Raw genomic sequence first — 14,408 nt, forward strand, 5'->3', positions numbered from 1 at the left:
GAGCAGCACCGGCTCGTGAATATGCATCAGAAACCTGCTGCGTGTTGCGTTGCCGAGGGTAGAGCAGTGTCGTCAAGGTCACAGCTGTTTTTTCCCTCTAAGAAGTTTTGTTCTCTTCTATGTTTTTTTCGCTGCGCTTCCTGTGGCATCTGATTTGGTCGGAGGGGGCCGCCGGGAAATCATGTGTAATCACAGCGGCCGGCGCTGAAATAGGTTTCTGGAGGTTTCTGTTTCTGTGAATGCACACAGAAAGAGGTGTAGTGCGTGTGCAGAAATACAATAACAGTTCATCAGAGACAAAGACAGAGATTAATTAACTGGAATTATGAGAGACTGACTGACTAAGACGTCTTGTTTCTGGTTTGTTTTCTTTCCTCACACACAAACCATTTACAGAAACTCAGACAGACAGACAATTCCCACATAGCTCACTCCTTCAGCCTCCCACTCTCAGTATTTGTCTGCACTGCCGTCAATAAAGCCCCTCTGATAATAGCAGACCACACACAGACCTGCTGCACAAACTCAATCATCCTTTTTAATTTACCACCCGCCGATTTTACGTTTCTAGACGTCGTATGAAGTTGTGAGCTCAGGTCGCTCTACAACCCATGCTATGAAATCTGTGTTTTTTTTAATTTTATTTTGGAAACAGGCAAAAAAGAGACTGTATCGGCACGTCCTTCAAGATTTTCTCTGTTTTCCTTTCTCCTTCCGTCCACCAGGCTGTCACGAGTCGTGCTCCGAATGCCGAGGGCCCGGTCAGCAGGAGTGTTCGTCGTGCTCGGACCCGGCTGCCTTGCTCAAAGACGGGGCGTGTGTCCCCGACTGCGGCGCTGGCTTCTACAGTCAAGACGGCGTCTGCTACGGTAAAGCTGACACGCATCCAAAACGCATTTAATTGATCCTAATGTGAAGCCATGCATCACTTCTGTGGCGTTGCTCCAGACCATAGACTGTATAAAAAATGGACGCCATGACAGCTTCTCTCAAAAATTACAGCCAAAGCGTGTGGAGCTCCCCCTGGTGGCTGACTGCAGTATATGTCATATAGGCCCCGCCCCCTCCAACAAAAAACATTCAAGTAAAATTATTTTCAAAGATGGTTTGAGGCATTTTAGTTGTTGTTAGTTATTTGACGCTGTAGAAATCATGATGATTGACAGTTGCCATTGACAACCACTCAGTGAAGCTTTTGAGTAGGAAAACAAAAACAAAAACTCTCAGACAGCACTCATCAGACTTCAAACTCGCAATATGGTGGCGCCCATATCCCTGAAATTGTAGCATCAGTTTGACCAATGTGAGGAAGTGGAGACGCGTCATTCATATTTTTCTACAGTCTGTGCTCCGGACCCTACAGCGTAACCTGATGTGCACCTCGCCAGAAATTTAACCACACTTCCTTGTTCATTTTTGTCGGACAAGCACAGAAAATCCTGCCTTGCAAACCTCAACACAGCTGACTAGTCGCAGCCAAGTTTTGTAATTACAAAAAAAATGCCGACACACCAGCACAGAGTTAGAAATGATTTCACCTGCGTAGCCTCCATGTAGACCAAGCTTTAGTTTTACTTCCTGTCTTTGTCTTTTTTCTGTTCCTTGTTATTGCCTTCCTCTTGTCTTGTCTTTTGTCTGTGTCCCTGCTTGTCCTCCTGTTGTTCCTCCCTTAATTGATCTTCACTTCCTTTTTGGAGTGTCCTGTTTTTTTGCTTCTGTTAGATTACCGTAATTTGTGTTCAGCTCTCATTGTTGTTAGAGTTGTCACATCACATTTTAAATATTTATCCAAAAGAACTCCCAGCTGACGTTTTTTGAAAATGGGAGTTTTGACAATATTTTCAAGAGCAGCAGAGATGACAGTTAATAGCAGACTAGTTTTCTCATCTTAAGAAAAAAGTGTAGACGTCTACCAATCACACAATCCATCTCCTACCAAAGAATCCGAGTCCCATTACTGCACTCAAGGCGGCAGAGAAAACTCAAGCAGAGTGCATTTCACAGACAACTCACAGCTGAGTCATGTTCACTGGAAAAAGAAACCTTCACCAGTTTGTTCTTATTACAGTTTTTAAGTTCTCTCTGGCAGCATGCAGCAAACAAGAAACTCTAACAGCAGTAAGTCTGAAGGAAAGTAGGTTTATTACAAAAGAAATGTCACATAGGTTGGTTTCCTTTTCTTATTGGGCTTACAGTCGGTAAATGAAAGATTATGGCTTCTCATATTTATGAACAAATTGCTGCAATGCATAGTTACGTTTCTGGAGAGGTGCGCATCAGTTTATGACCAATGGATATGCAACTATAAAATAAGCTTAACAGTGCAGGGCAAGGGAATATTTTCAAAATAAAACTGGAAAAAAGAAGCTAAGAGGGGCTACTGTTAGCTGGGAGGCTAGGAAGGAAGGCTAGGAAGCTAGAATGAGCTACTATTAGCTGGGAGGCTAGGAAGCTAAGAAGAGCTACTATTAGCTGTGGGGCTAGGAAGGTAGATGGAGCTACTGTTAGCTGGAAGGCTAGGAAACTAAGAAGAGCTACCATTAGCTGGGAGGCTAGGAAGATAGAAGGAGCTACTGTTAGCTGGGAGGCGAGGCAGGCAGGCCCAGAAGCTAGAATGAGCTACTATTAGCTGGGAGGCTAGGAACTTAGGAAGAGCTACTATAAGCTGTGGGGCTAGGAAGCTAGATGGAGCTACTGTTAGCTGGAAGACTAGGAAGCTAAGAAGAGCTACTATTAGCTGTGGGGCTAGGAAGCTAGACGGAGCTACCATTAGCTGGAAGGCTAGGAATCTAAGAAGAGCTACCATTAGCTGGGAGGCTAGGAAGGCAGGCTCAGAAGCTAGAATAAGCTACTATTAGCTGGGAGGCAATGAAGGAAGGCTAGGAAGCTAGAATGAGCTACTGTTAGCTGGGAGGCTAGGAAGCTAGAATGAGCTACTGTTAGCTGGGAGGCTAGGAAACTAGACGGAGCTACTGTCAGCTGGGAGGCTAAGAACCTAGAAGGAGCTACTGTTAGCTGTGAGGCTAGCACACAGGAAGACCTACTATTAGCTAAGAAGCTAAGAAGAGCTGATATTAGCTGGAAGGCTAGGAAGCCAGGGGCCATATATCAATACAAAGTATGCTAACTTAAGATGTCGTACTTGGTTGTTCAGACGTGAAATTTGAAGTACAGACTCTGGAGGACACATGACTGTCAATGTGTCTTTGAAACAGCAGAGTACTTGAAATGCATTCTGGGATTCCTGTCTGTACCAAGTCCAAACAAGTTACCCTCGTATCCTCGATTGAAACGGGCGAGACAAGAACACATCCGAGTATTTGGACTATATTAGATGGGATGCACTTTTTGAATTAGAACAGAACCTAGAGACGTGACGTTTCATATGGACACTAGTACAAGAATATATATTGATAAATGCTCAGGGACCAAAATAAAACAGAAAAAAGACAAAAAATACAGACAGCCCTAACCATTAGTGTAGTGATTTCTTATGCAGCTTCATTTGGGAGGAAAGTTCACATTTAAAGACAAATTAGATGTCACAGAATGTACAGAAACACCATCTGAGACAACTAGACGTGTACTGTTGGTGGTGAACCGAAGGTGAATGTTTGTTTGGTTTGGCGCTTGTTTTATTTTAGCATCCCTGATGAGCTTCTTCTCCGAGCGGTGTCAAAATGATAAGTCAGCAAACAAACAATTTAAAGAATACAGTAATTAGCAGCCCTCTCCTGCACTAACGAGGCTCCAGAATAAAAAAAACAAAAACCCTGTATGAATATGGATGGCTTCTATTTTTGAGTGGGGAGATGAAGAGGAGCGAGAGCGGGCGTCCCTCGGGGGACGATGGTGAACTTCGTCGCACAGCCGAGCTCCTTCTGTGGTTAAAAACACCTGCAGGGGGTTGAGGAGGGCTGGGTTTCTAGTCCTTCTTGCTCAGCGAGGAGGCGTCTTTCTAGAAAGAGTCAAAACCTGGGAGACTTTCTGGAGGGAAAAAGGTCAAATCAGACTGAACTTGGCGGCAGTCGACTCTAGGAGAAGACAAGGAAGACAAGGAAAGACTTTAGGAAGCTACAGGAGACCAACTCTAGGACATTTAAGATCAGATCAGGTCTCAATATTAAAAATATCCGTGTCAGATCGGTGGGGAAGAAAAACTTTTAAACATTTACACTTTGCACTTCACAGCCTGCGATTCGTCCTGTGCCTCCTGTTTCCCTGACAACCCCAAGTGTATGAGCTGCCCGCCAGGGACCGCCTTGCATCATGGGAAATGTATTACCCAGTGTCCAGCTCAGCATTACCTGGACAACCACAACAGATGCAGAGGTAGGGAAAATGTTTTTTGTTTAACTTCTGGTCTTAAACACTGGTTTACGATAGACAGTTTCACACACATATGTTGTTAATACTACATTAATCATTCTCACCAAACGCCTTAGTTGCTGTTAATTGTTTGTTAGTTATTTCATCCCGATAGCGGTCTCTAAACAATGCTCTTTTCGTTGTGAACAAATTCAACTCCGCGCCGTTCAGATGACACATAAAGCCCTGCCCAAACAATTTGATTGGATTTGAATGCGATATGATACAGTGAGATATGATACGATACGATGAAATGCGATGCGATATGATTACGATGAGATACGATACGATACGATACGATACGATATTGGCTTTATTGATCCCTGAGGAGAAATTTAGTTCTACCAAAAATACAGTAAGGTACAAGAAAAACAAGCTGTATAAGAGTAAACATAATTGGAGTGAAAAATATATTTTTCACAGTTTGGTGACAAATCAACCAAAGTTAAGTAATTACAGTTATGTGGATTAAAAGGTTGAAGTGGTGCAGGCTGAAAATACATCATGAATATTGTGAATAACTCCAATAGGAGTATTGGTCTTAAACAAAAAATTCAAAAAAAACTGTGATGAGATACTGCACATGAGAAAAGATGGTCCAGGCATTGTTGGAGCAGCCTGTCAGCTTCATCTAAAGAGGGACCAGTAGGTTTTCACAGTGTGTATTGTTTCTAGATAACACTGCCAAAGATAAAAACTTGTGTGTGGTCAGATCTCTGTTTTAAAGTCAGTTCTGAAACAACAGAGCAAATGCCAGTGCAAATTTCACATCCTTCAGAAGTTTCCAAATAAACTTTCGTTGTGGCAAAACTCAATTTTCCAGGTTTCAGGACACGTATTATACACATGCAGTACGTGGAAGCAGTTTTCAGACGGCCGTTTACAAACCTGGAGAAAAGAATACCCCTGGAAACAAATCTATAGACCGTTGTTGGAGAAACTCTGTTAAAAGAGTTCTGCAGCTGTGAAGAATGAAATCTCTAATATAAAATGATATTTACAGAGATTACATTTTCTTCAGACTTTCAGAACACTATAGGAGACTTTAAAACTTAGTTTCAGCCTTTTTTTTATTGATATTTGAAGTTATCAAAACACCTTTTTCTCCGCTCCAGTTCATGGCAGGATATTAATCTTGGAAACTTCTGATTGTGTGAAGTTCTGGTTTCAATCTTTTTCTTCCTCGTCTCCTCAGGCTGCCACAGCTCCTGCGCCTCATGCTGGGGTCCCTCGGTATCTCAATGCACCTTGTGTCTGGACGGGCTTCTTCTCCACCAGGGCCAGTGTGTGGAGACCTGTGGAGAGGGCCTGTACTCTCAGGACGCCGCCTGCCACAGTGAGAGCTTACCATTAAATTCAAATCCCTCCACCGCCGGTTTCTCCTCCTTAACACATTCTGTCTGTGCATCCAGACTGTCACCCGTCCTGCCGTTCTTGCGTGGGACCCCTGGCCTCAGACTGCCTGCGCTGCCTCAAGCCAGAGGAGGCACTCCTGCCTCAGTCCGACCACCTTCGGCACGGTGTCTGCATGGCGGCGTGTGGCGCACACAGCTTCCTGGATGACATGCAAACATGCAAAGGTAAGTGCATGAACGATTCGGTTTATTTTCCTCCTTTATGTTGGGGAGCCACTGCCTAGAAGGCCAGGTAGAGCATCTGAGCTGCTCTTGGTCATGGTTAAGTTGCTGCCTCCTTCCACCTAGCGAACATGGTACAAGGTTCAGCAGAATTTTATGTAACTATGTTGTGGTTTTCCTAATGTCTCTAAAGATCAGGCTTTAAATCTATTAAAACTGCTAAATGGGTCCACTCTGTTACTAGAGGAGCTACTCTATATTTGATATAGAGCATCACATAGCTGCAGCTAACCAGCTAGCCGCAGCAAACGGGAAATAAAAACATGCAGCTTAACTTTGTATTTTGCAATCAGCGTGTCATAATTTCTTCTTATGTCTCAATATTTCATCAAATACAAAGCCAAATTGACAGCAAATGCAAATTGTCGTCAACTTCTATTGTTTTGATTGCCTTTTGTTGCTCCTTTTGAGCCTATCAACACGATTATGCACCACGTGGTGACTTGCCTGACAGAATCTTATACCCTGTGCCTCATGGTCATACATGATCCTTTTGCCTCTACCTTGTCTCGACTAGTTCCAGCACTGATTCAGAATTTGGACATGACGAGAGCCAACGGTGTGGGACAAATCTAGGGTCACAGACACTTACTGATAGCTGGACATTGCCAGATTGCCGACCATCAGCTTGTCAATAACTTGGATTCTTTGGCACAGTCTTAAAAGTCTGGGCAGAAGCTCAGTCTTGATTTTGGGCTTTAAGTGTATCTCAGATCATGTTTCTCTTCAGGGGGTGACGATAGTGTCTGTGGAGACACCTGATTAGCTTGTTTGTGAGTGTGAAACTATGCGTGTAATGGGCTCATTTTTAAGATAGATATAACGCTTGAAGGGGTAGCGAGAATAATTTTGACCCACCTACGAACACAGGAGAAGCTGAGACACCAGCACTGCAGCTACCTACACCCTCCTCTTTGTTTTTTGTTTTTTGTTTTTTTTTGCCAGGAGCCATTATTTGTTTTTTAAATGAAGCAGGACAGCGAGGGAGAATCTGAAATCAATTTTCTTCTCCTCCTTCCAACATCGCAACCATGAGCTGTGAAATTTGATCCATCTACCGCAATCGACGCTCTGTTATCTGCTCACCTCCCGGTTCAGTCTTTTCTGCCGGCGGACCGGGCTGCGTTCAGTGTTTGGTGGGGAGGAGGGTATTTGTTTCACCTGCTGTCTCTTCCCAGCAGCTAAGAGTCTACTTCACCCTCATCTCGCTCCTCATCTGCTGGAGCTGTTTTTACCTTTGAATTAGATGAAGAGGTTTCATAGTAGCTGCTCACATAAAGCTCCAGGTTTAGTTGATTGACACAGGAAGACTCGCTTTTCGATTTAAGAATTGAATGGTGGATTCTGTCATGACTTCTAATCTCTATTTTTGCCTTTCAAGAATAATTACTAGTTCATGAGCTTTGCATCGATGCTCCTCCGCCATGAAATGAGCGTTTGCCACTGCTGTTAGGACGGCAAAGCTTATCAACGCCTCTCGTGGATTATTTCTTATTGCAAGTTGCACTTAATGTTTTTCATGTTATAATCTGCTTTTCGTTGCAAAATCTTATGAATGTGAATGATGTGTAGGTAAGAGGTGGGACCCAAAAGCAGACACAAGGGGAGGCAGGAACCGGAAACAAAATAATTTTAAGGAACAAAGAAAGCCAGGGTTGATCTAAAAAGCCAAAAGCTACAGACAAAACTTGGAAAACAAGGAAGCACAAGGAGCTGAACCTGAAACACGAGGGTACACGAACAAGCAGGTGACTTAACAACGGTGAAAAACCAGGAAGTAAAGCAAAAAACTTTCAAAACAGAAACAGGAAACAGAAAGAAAACCAAAAGGGATTATAACTGAGGTAATGAAACACAATATCATGACAGTGAAGCTTTTAAGTCGTCTTCAAAAGTCCTACCTGCAAAATATCTTCTCTTAGAGAAGAAATTAATCTAAAGGTCTCCATCACTGTCAATTATTCTGATCAGATACATGTGTGTTTACATCAAAACATCTGATGCTGTGGAGAATCATATCTACTAGAAGTAAAACATAAGAAGAAGAAGAAGAAGAAGCAGCAGGGGAGGAGGCAGTAGATCTTCATCTCTAGTCCTGAATGTGTAGAGTCTTAGAAGACGACCAAGATGTCTCCACGTCTCCAACGTCTCTGTCCACATTGATTCCATCTTGTTTTTCTACCTCCATGTTTCTGTCCCTCCTGGAAACTCCTCACCTGATGTTTACCCCTCGTGGAGCAGACCTTCTCATCGGCCCACGTCTGTTCTGATCGAAGGAATGAACGAAAATGAAAAGTCTTTATTCTTTGCTTTAAAAAAGAACAAACAGAAACATAAATAAAATACTCGACAAAATGCAATCACAAACGAGACCATGAACAACCCAGACCGTAATAAATATGAAATATATTTCACAGAAGTGTAAATATAACTGTTCAGGTCTGGTGGTGTGAGGTTTTATGGACCTGTATCTAAATCCAAAGGGGCAGGAGGTCAAACAGGTGGTGTCTGGAGAATCCTTCACAATGTTTTGAGGTATTTTTGTTCTGATTGTTGGTGGAATACTAGAGTCTTTCTGGATTCTTGTAAAATTGAGTCTAAAGTTTCCAGATTTATGCGTTTGAGTCGTGGCACCCGAAGCCATGATCCAACATGGCTGGTTCATTTGATCACATGAACCCAACTAGACTTTGTTTGACCTGTGCAGCTACGTGATTGCTTGTGGAAATATTAACTATTTGATTTACTGTTAAATGACACTATTATTTATATAGGTTAGAGCATGTTCAACAGTCAGAGAAGACTGATGAGTTTGGAGACAAGGCGAGCTGTACGTCCTGGTGGGTTTGTCTGGTTTCCCAGCAGCAGTGAAGATAAAACCTTGTCGTCTCTTTACTGCCTCTCAGCAGCTGTGCTTTCAGGTATGAGTGTAGTTCAGCCATGGCGCCAATGACAGGGTGCTCTGAGGAATGCCTTTATGGTTTCCTGTTATCTGGAGCTCAGGAGCTCAGGAACGTTGTAATTTGTTGCTTCTGTTGTTAATACATTCCCCCTCTCGGTTCCTGTGTTGATTTTGCTGCCAGACACCAACAAGATCCTCGTGTCTTCAAGCTCTAGGAGAAAGAAAAGGATCAAATCACTTATTACACTTTTTATCTTTGAGTAATATTTGAAACCTTTGGGCTTATTTGAGGGATGCGTGAAGTTAAACATCCTAAGTAGTAAAAAGTACATTTCCTGACATTGCATCACACTCGAGCAGTCTGCAGAATTACTCACGCACCGGCGGGTCATGAGCCGGGACCGCTTTCATTTCAGGAATCTGGATCCAGAGTCGTTTAGCTGCAAATAGAACACGTTTGTCTCCTCGCAGCACTTTGCTTTTAAGTTCAGAGCAAATTTAGTTTACTTTACCTGGAATTGAACAGCCGTTAGCAGGATTGGATTCCCTTAATCGCGCTGGAAGAGACAATTAGGAATCGATGAGTATTAGCTGCACCGGAGAGTCCTCAAACACCCGTTCATCTCTGTGACGACACACACGGGCTAGAGGGGCTTTAAAGTCGACAGGTTAAGGCTTCGCCAATGAGTCTTTAGCCTTTAATGGAGGTTTAACCAACGCTAGAGGAGACTTTTAGATCACGGGGCCAAAACTGGCCCATCAGAGGGTCCACTCTGTCCTGTGGAATGAATTTACAAAGGAAGGGGAGAAGAAGAAGGAAGGAGGAAGATGAAAAATAAGGATGAGGAGAAAAAGAAGGAGCAAGATTGAGCCCCCTTGAGCTTAAACTGTGTTGAATGTGGCCCCTGAACTAAAATGAGTTTGACGCCCCTGGTGTGGATCATCTAGAGTCTTCTGTTTATACTCTGGACATTGTAGAAAGACTCCAGCAACACTTGGAGTAATTAGAAGGACTTCATCTTCACCGTGGTTCATCAAGAAACACAATGCAAACTAGTTAACGAATATTTGATGGATGACCATGAAGTTGTGAACGGACATATGGACAGAATAGACAGATTTTGTTGGTCTTTCAGCTGAAAAGCACAGATGTGATTAAACACAGCTGCACCGAGCCGCTAAATAGCAATTTGACCAAAACTGTAAATGAAATGAGTTCAACCAGCACGACGTCCTGAAAGAAGAGCGGCGCTATTGTGGATCCAGACAGGGGGCAAAGAGAGAATTTTAAAGTCGATGCAGTTATGCACAAAATCAAAAGGAAAGAGCAAATGCAAATTGAGAGGAAAGTGTTTGTTTTTTGACTTTCTGATTCTACCTCAGAGAGAAAAGGAGAGTCAGCGTTAGAGTCTGGGTTAAGTTCAGAGATCACTGCAACGAGGCGTTGTTTCTGAGAACCTGATGAAGGGAAGGCAGCAAGAAGATCAGATGGTGCCTTCACATGCTCGTAACTGGTTAAAAGTTAAAGAGTTGAGATGTGTTTACAGATGTTTTCAGAGATGGTGGCATATAGAGTAAGTTAATACACTGTAGTTAAGTCCTATAGCTTTATAGTCTTTATAATATACCCAAGGTAAATGACGACATATTCCGGATGACCGTCAAGACTCAAGATGTTCTCAGGATTTACAGCTGGTCCTACCTCTTGAATGCAGAGCATTTTGTGTCCACATCCGATGCTGAAACCACAATCTCACAAGCTCCATTTCCGTCCTCAGTCTGAGCCGAGCGTTGACTGTTTGTGTTTGAGCATTACTTCATGCTTTACCTCACTTCTCTAAAGAGACGTCTGCAAAAAAACTGCACTGTAACGTCCTGTAAGCTGCTGCTTCTCAGTGAGCCCAGGACATTTGAACAGGTTTGATGAATGACGTGTGATTAAAGCTCTATATGTAAAGCAGTTCTGCCTCTGCAGTGTCAGTGGGTTCAGACGTACGCTGGGAACAATGCCGACTATTGTGTGTGTGTGTGTGTGTGTGGTGCTCTGACAGATAACCAGACCCTGAACAGCAGCTTGAAGCAGAGAGGGAGGATGTATGAGCAGACACAAGACTCACACTCATGTACACATTAAGAGGGCCGGAGCTGACGGCCTATCAGATGTCTGAGAGCAAATTCCAGGCTGTAAATCCCCTTGCTCTCCATTCAGAAGCCCCTCTGTGCAGACACAGATAGCTGAAGTGTAGGAGGTTTAACGGCTGCTCCGCACACAGGTCGAGTTGTAGCACAGCGTGACATGAAGGATGAGTTAACGCACCAGAAGTTAATGCATTTACAGTGCAGCGTAAAGGTTTTTACGCAGTTCAGGTTTTCCTGGAAGTAGACAAAGAGAACCCAATCAAACATGAAACAGAAATATTCTACTTGTTAATTTATTTATTTGTGAAAGTTAATCATTTCTACATATCTGTGAGTTGCTAAAGCAAGTGTTTCCAGTATCTGCTGTGACCTCCTTGTCACTAAATGTTTCTGGTAACTGCTGATCAGTGGTCTACAGCAGCTTGGAGGAATTTTAGCCCATTCCTCAGAACAGAACCACTTCAGTTCTGAGATGTTGGTGGGGTTTCCTCACATCAACTGCTTGCTTCAGGTCCTTCCACAACATTTCTATTGGATTAAGGTCAGGACTTTGACTTGGCCGTTCCTAAACATTCATCTTGTTCTTCTCTAACCGTTCTTTTGTAGAACCACTTGTGTTCTTGGGCTTGTTGTCTTGCTGCATGACCCAGTTTCTCTTCACATTCAGCTCATGGACAGATGTCCTGACATTTTCTTTTAGAGTTCACTGGTAGAATTCAGAATTCATTGGTCCATCAATGATGACAAGGCATCCTGGTCCAGATGCAGCAGAACAGGCCCAAACCAGGACATTAGCACCCCCATGTTTGATGGAGGGATGAGGTTCTGATACTGGAATGATGCAGTGTTGTTTCATCTCATTTAAACCAAACTATTCTACTTGGTCTCATCTGTCCACTAAACATTGTCCCAATAGTCTTCTGTCTTGTCCACATGATGTTTAGAAATGTTCTTCTTGGAGAACAGTGTCTTTGTCCATCACACCATGGTTGTTCAGTGGATTCATCAACATTAACATTAGCCAATGGGAGAGAGGCCTTTAGCTGTAGAAGTTCCCCTGGGTTCCTTTGGGACCTCTCAGACTATTATGGAGTGATCTTTGTTGGTGGACCACTCCTGTGGAGGGGAACCGTCGTCTTCAATCTGTCTGACTGTGGATTATTTGTGGGTTCCAAACTCTTTAGAGATGGTTCTGGAACCTTTTCCAGCCTGATGAGCAACAACAACTCTTTCTCTGAGCTCCTCAGAAAGCTCCTTTGTCCACAAACATGTGTTGTGAAGATCAGACTGAGACAAATCCCTGATTTATTGAAACTGAACCAGGAACTGAACCACACCTGAGTCTCATTACATTGATGGAGACACTTCTGAACACATGGACTCTGATTGGATATTGAAATTACCTCACAAATATGTAATATTGACTCATTTTTATTGTTTTGAGTCATTTACATTGCAGAAACAGAGACACTTCTGAGTGATGCTGAGGGGCGGCACTGTATATTTCAAATGCATGATATCCAAAACAAATTAAAGAGTGGTGGCAGATGGTTTCAATCTGCACAGTTGTTTGCATTTGAACTGGCAAGGTTTACTCTAGGCTCAGGTGAAGCTTAAGTTGTGTGCACGCTCTGCAGTCAAAATCCAAAGAGAAAACCCAGTTGAGGTGACAGTGCGTGTCCTTTATTGTTTAAATGTCAGCAGATATGTGTTAAATCTTGTTAAAACAGCTGGAGTTTAGTGGTTAAGTTTCCTTAAAAGTGTTTGGAAAGAAAACTGAACTGAAGTCATCGTGAACGACCGTCGTGTTCACCTGACGTCTCTGCAGGTGGTGGAACCCAAAGACTGATTGAGTTATTTGCTGAAGCTTGGCTGAGTTACAGGAGCGTCTCAGCCATCTGTTCCTTGGTATATGAAGTCCTTGACTGTTCACCGTCCAGTATTCCTTAAAGTGATCAGACTGGGCCTTAATTAATATCCATTTGTCTGGCGCCAGACACCGAACCAGGAGATGACGACATTTCTGTCGCTGACGTCCATGAACGTCACAAAGCGTATTTTTAAACCTTGAGCTGCAGTTCAGAAAGGCCTCGGTATCGATGCACGGCTCCTTTTCATTAGAGAAACTGATGAAGTGAAATGTTGGTTGTAGACTCACCCTGAGTGCACCTCTTCACCTCCACCTCTTCATCTCCACAGCAGGTTGAGTGTTTATTGTCGGGCAACCCCAAAACAAGCTGAAGGAAGCTACTCTTTTCTTTCTATTTGGTTTGGAGGACTGGTGAAAAAACTGATCAAGAGGTGGTTTCCATAACCAGCTGACTAAATAAGAACCTTGTAGTGATTTTCTGCAGCTTAATTTAGAAGGTCAAGTTGAATATAAATCATTTGTAGCGTAGACATTAGGCCAGGAATACTTAGAAACACTCTTTTTTTTCCCCGTATCCTCATCGACAGACTTCTATTCAGACTTCTCTGAATCAATATTAATTAATTGTCTAAGACACTTCAGAGGAACGAGATATAAACTTCCCACCACCTGTGTTTCTGCAGCATGGCGCTCTTACGTAACGACGAAGCCATGTGCTGCGCCAGGAGGATCATTTACGGGAGGCATCGAGGAGACTAAACCACAACCTCATCGACTGGGCCCGCCTCAAATTATGACCCCGCTAGCGCAGAGCACAGTAATGAATCCGAGCTCGTACATTAGATAATGTGCAATAAGAAGAAGAACGCCTGCGCACAAGAATTTACAGGAATCAATATGCGCTCGCCGCCCCCTGAAACAAATTAGATATCCCAGCTTCAATAAAAGAAGGAGAAGCCTCCCGTCCTTATTGCTCTGTTCCCTTATTAATGAAATACTGCGTGTTTGACAGCTGGCCTCTGAGCGTGTGATGGTATGTAGATGTGAGCAGACGTGGCCATGCGTTGGTGGCGAGCTCACGGATGATCAGACACGTTGACGGGTGGTAAACTCGATCGTGGAAGCATATTGGCCGCAAACATATCAAGATGACATATTAGACGAGGAAGTGGAGGAAGGGGGGGATTACGGGGAGGCAGCAGGGAGTTAGTGGTCGATGATGGGATGTCAGATTGACGGCGTCGACACCGAGAGGCTCCCAAAGGGTCAATGTTTGTGAAGCGCTGGCTCAGGTGGAGCGGCGGTCGTCTCCTGCCGGTCGCTGTCATCCAGTCGGTGCGTACTCTGAACCCGGATGCAGCTGACAGCCCACTGACAGAATCCAGAGAGGACTAATTATAAACACACACTGCAGGGCAAATATACCAACAAAGACAGGCAGTGCATACACAAACACACACTTGTATTCTTTGACAGTTGTTGAAAGGCTTTT

At 43.5% G+C, this 14,408-nt stretch overlaps 1 protein-coding gene across 1 annotated transcript in view; it reads left to right on the forward strand.

Annotated features, from left to right (window-relative positions):
- fras1 (Fraser extracellular matrix complex subunit 1) overlaps positions 1-14,408 on the forward strand; it is a gene marked incomplete at its 5' end in the record, with an annotated part of 98,747 nt that overhangs the window by 78,057 nt on the left and 6,282 nt on the right. Inside the window, 4 exons of the mRNA XM_084552345.1 lie at positions 726-869; positions 4,192-4,332; positions 5,564-5,704; positions 5,781-5,948. Coding sequence (XP_084408471.1) covers positions 726-869; positions 4,192-4,332; positions 5,564-5,704; positions 5,781-5,948 — 594 coding nt within the window. The remainder of the gene's footprint in view (positions 1-725; positions 870-4,191; positions 4,333-5,563; positions 5,705-5,780; positions 5,949-14,408) is intronic.

The sequence above is a fragment of the Chelon labrosus genome, assembly GCF_963514085.1.
Source record: "Chelon labrosus genome assembly, chromosome: 9".
Taxonomy (NCBI): Eukaryota; Metazoa; Chordata; class Actinopteri; order Mugiliformes; family Mugilidae; genus Chelon; species Chelon labrosus.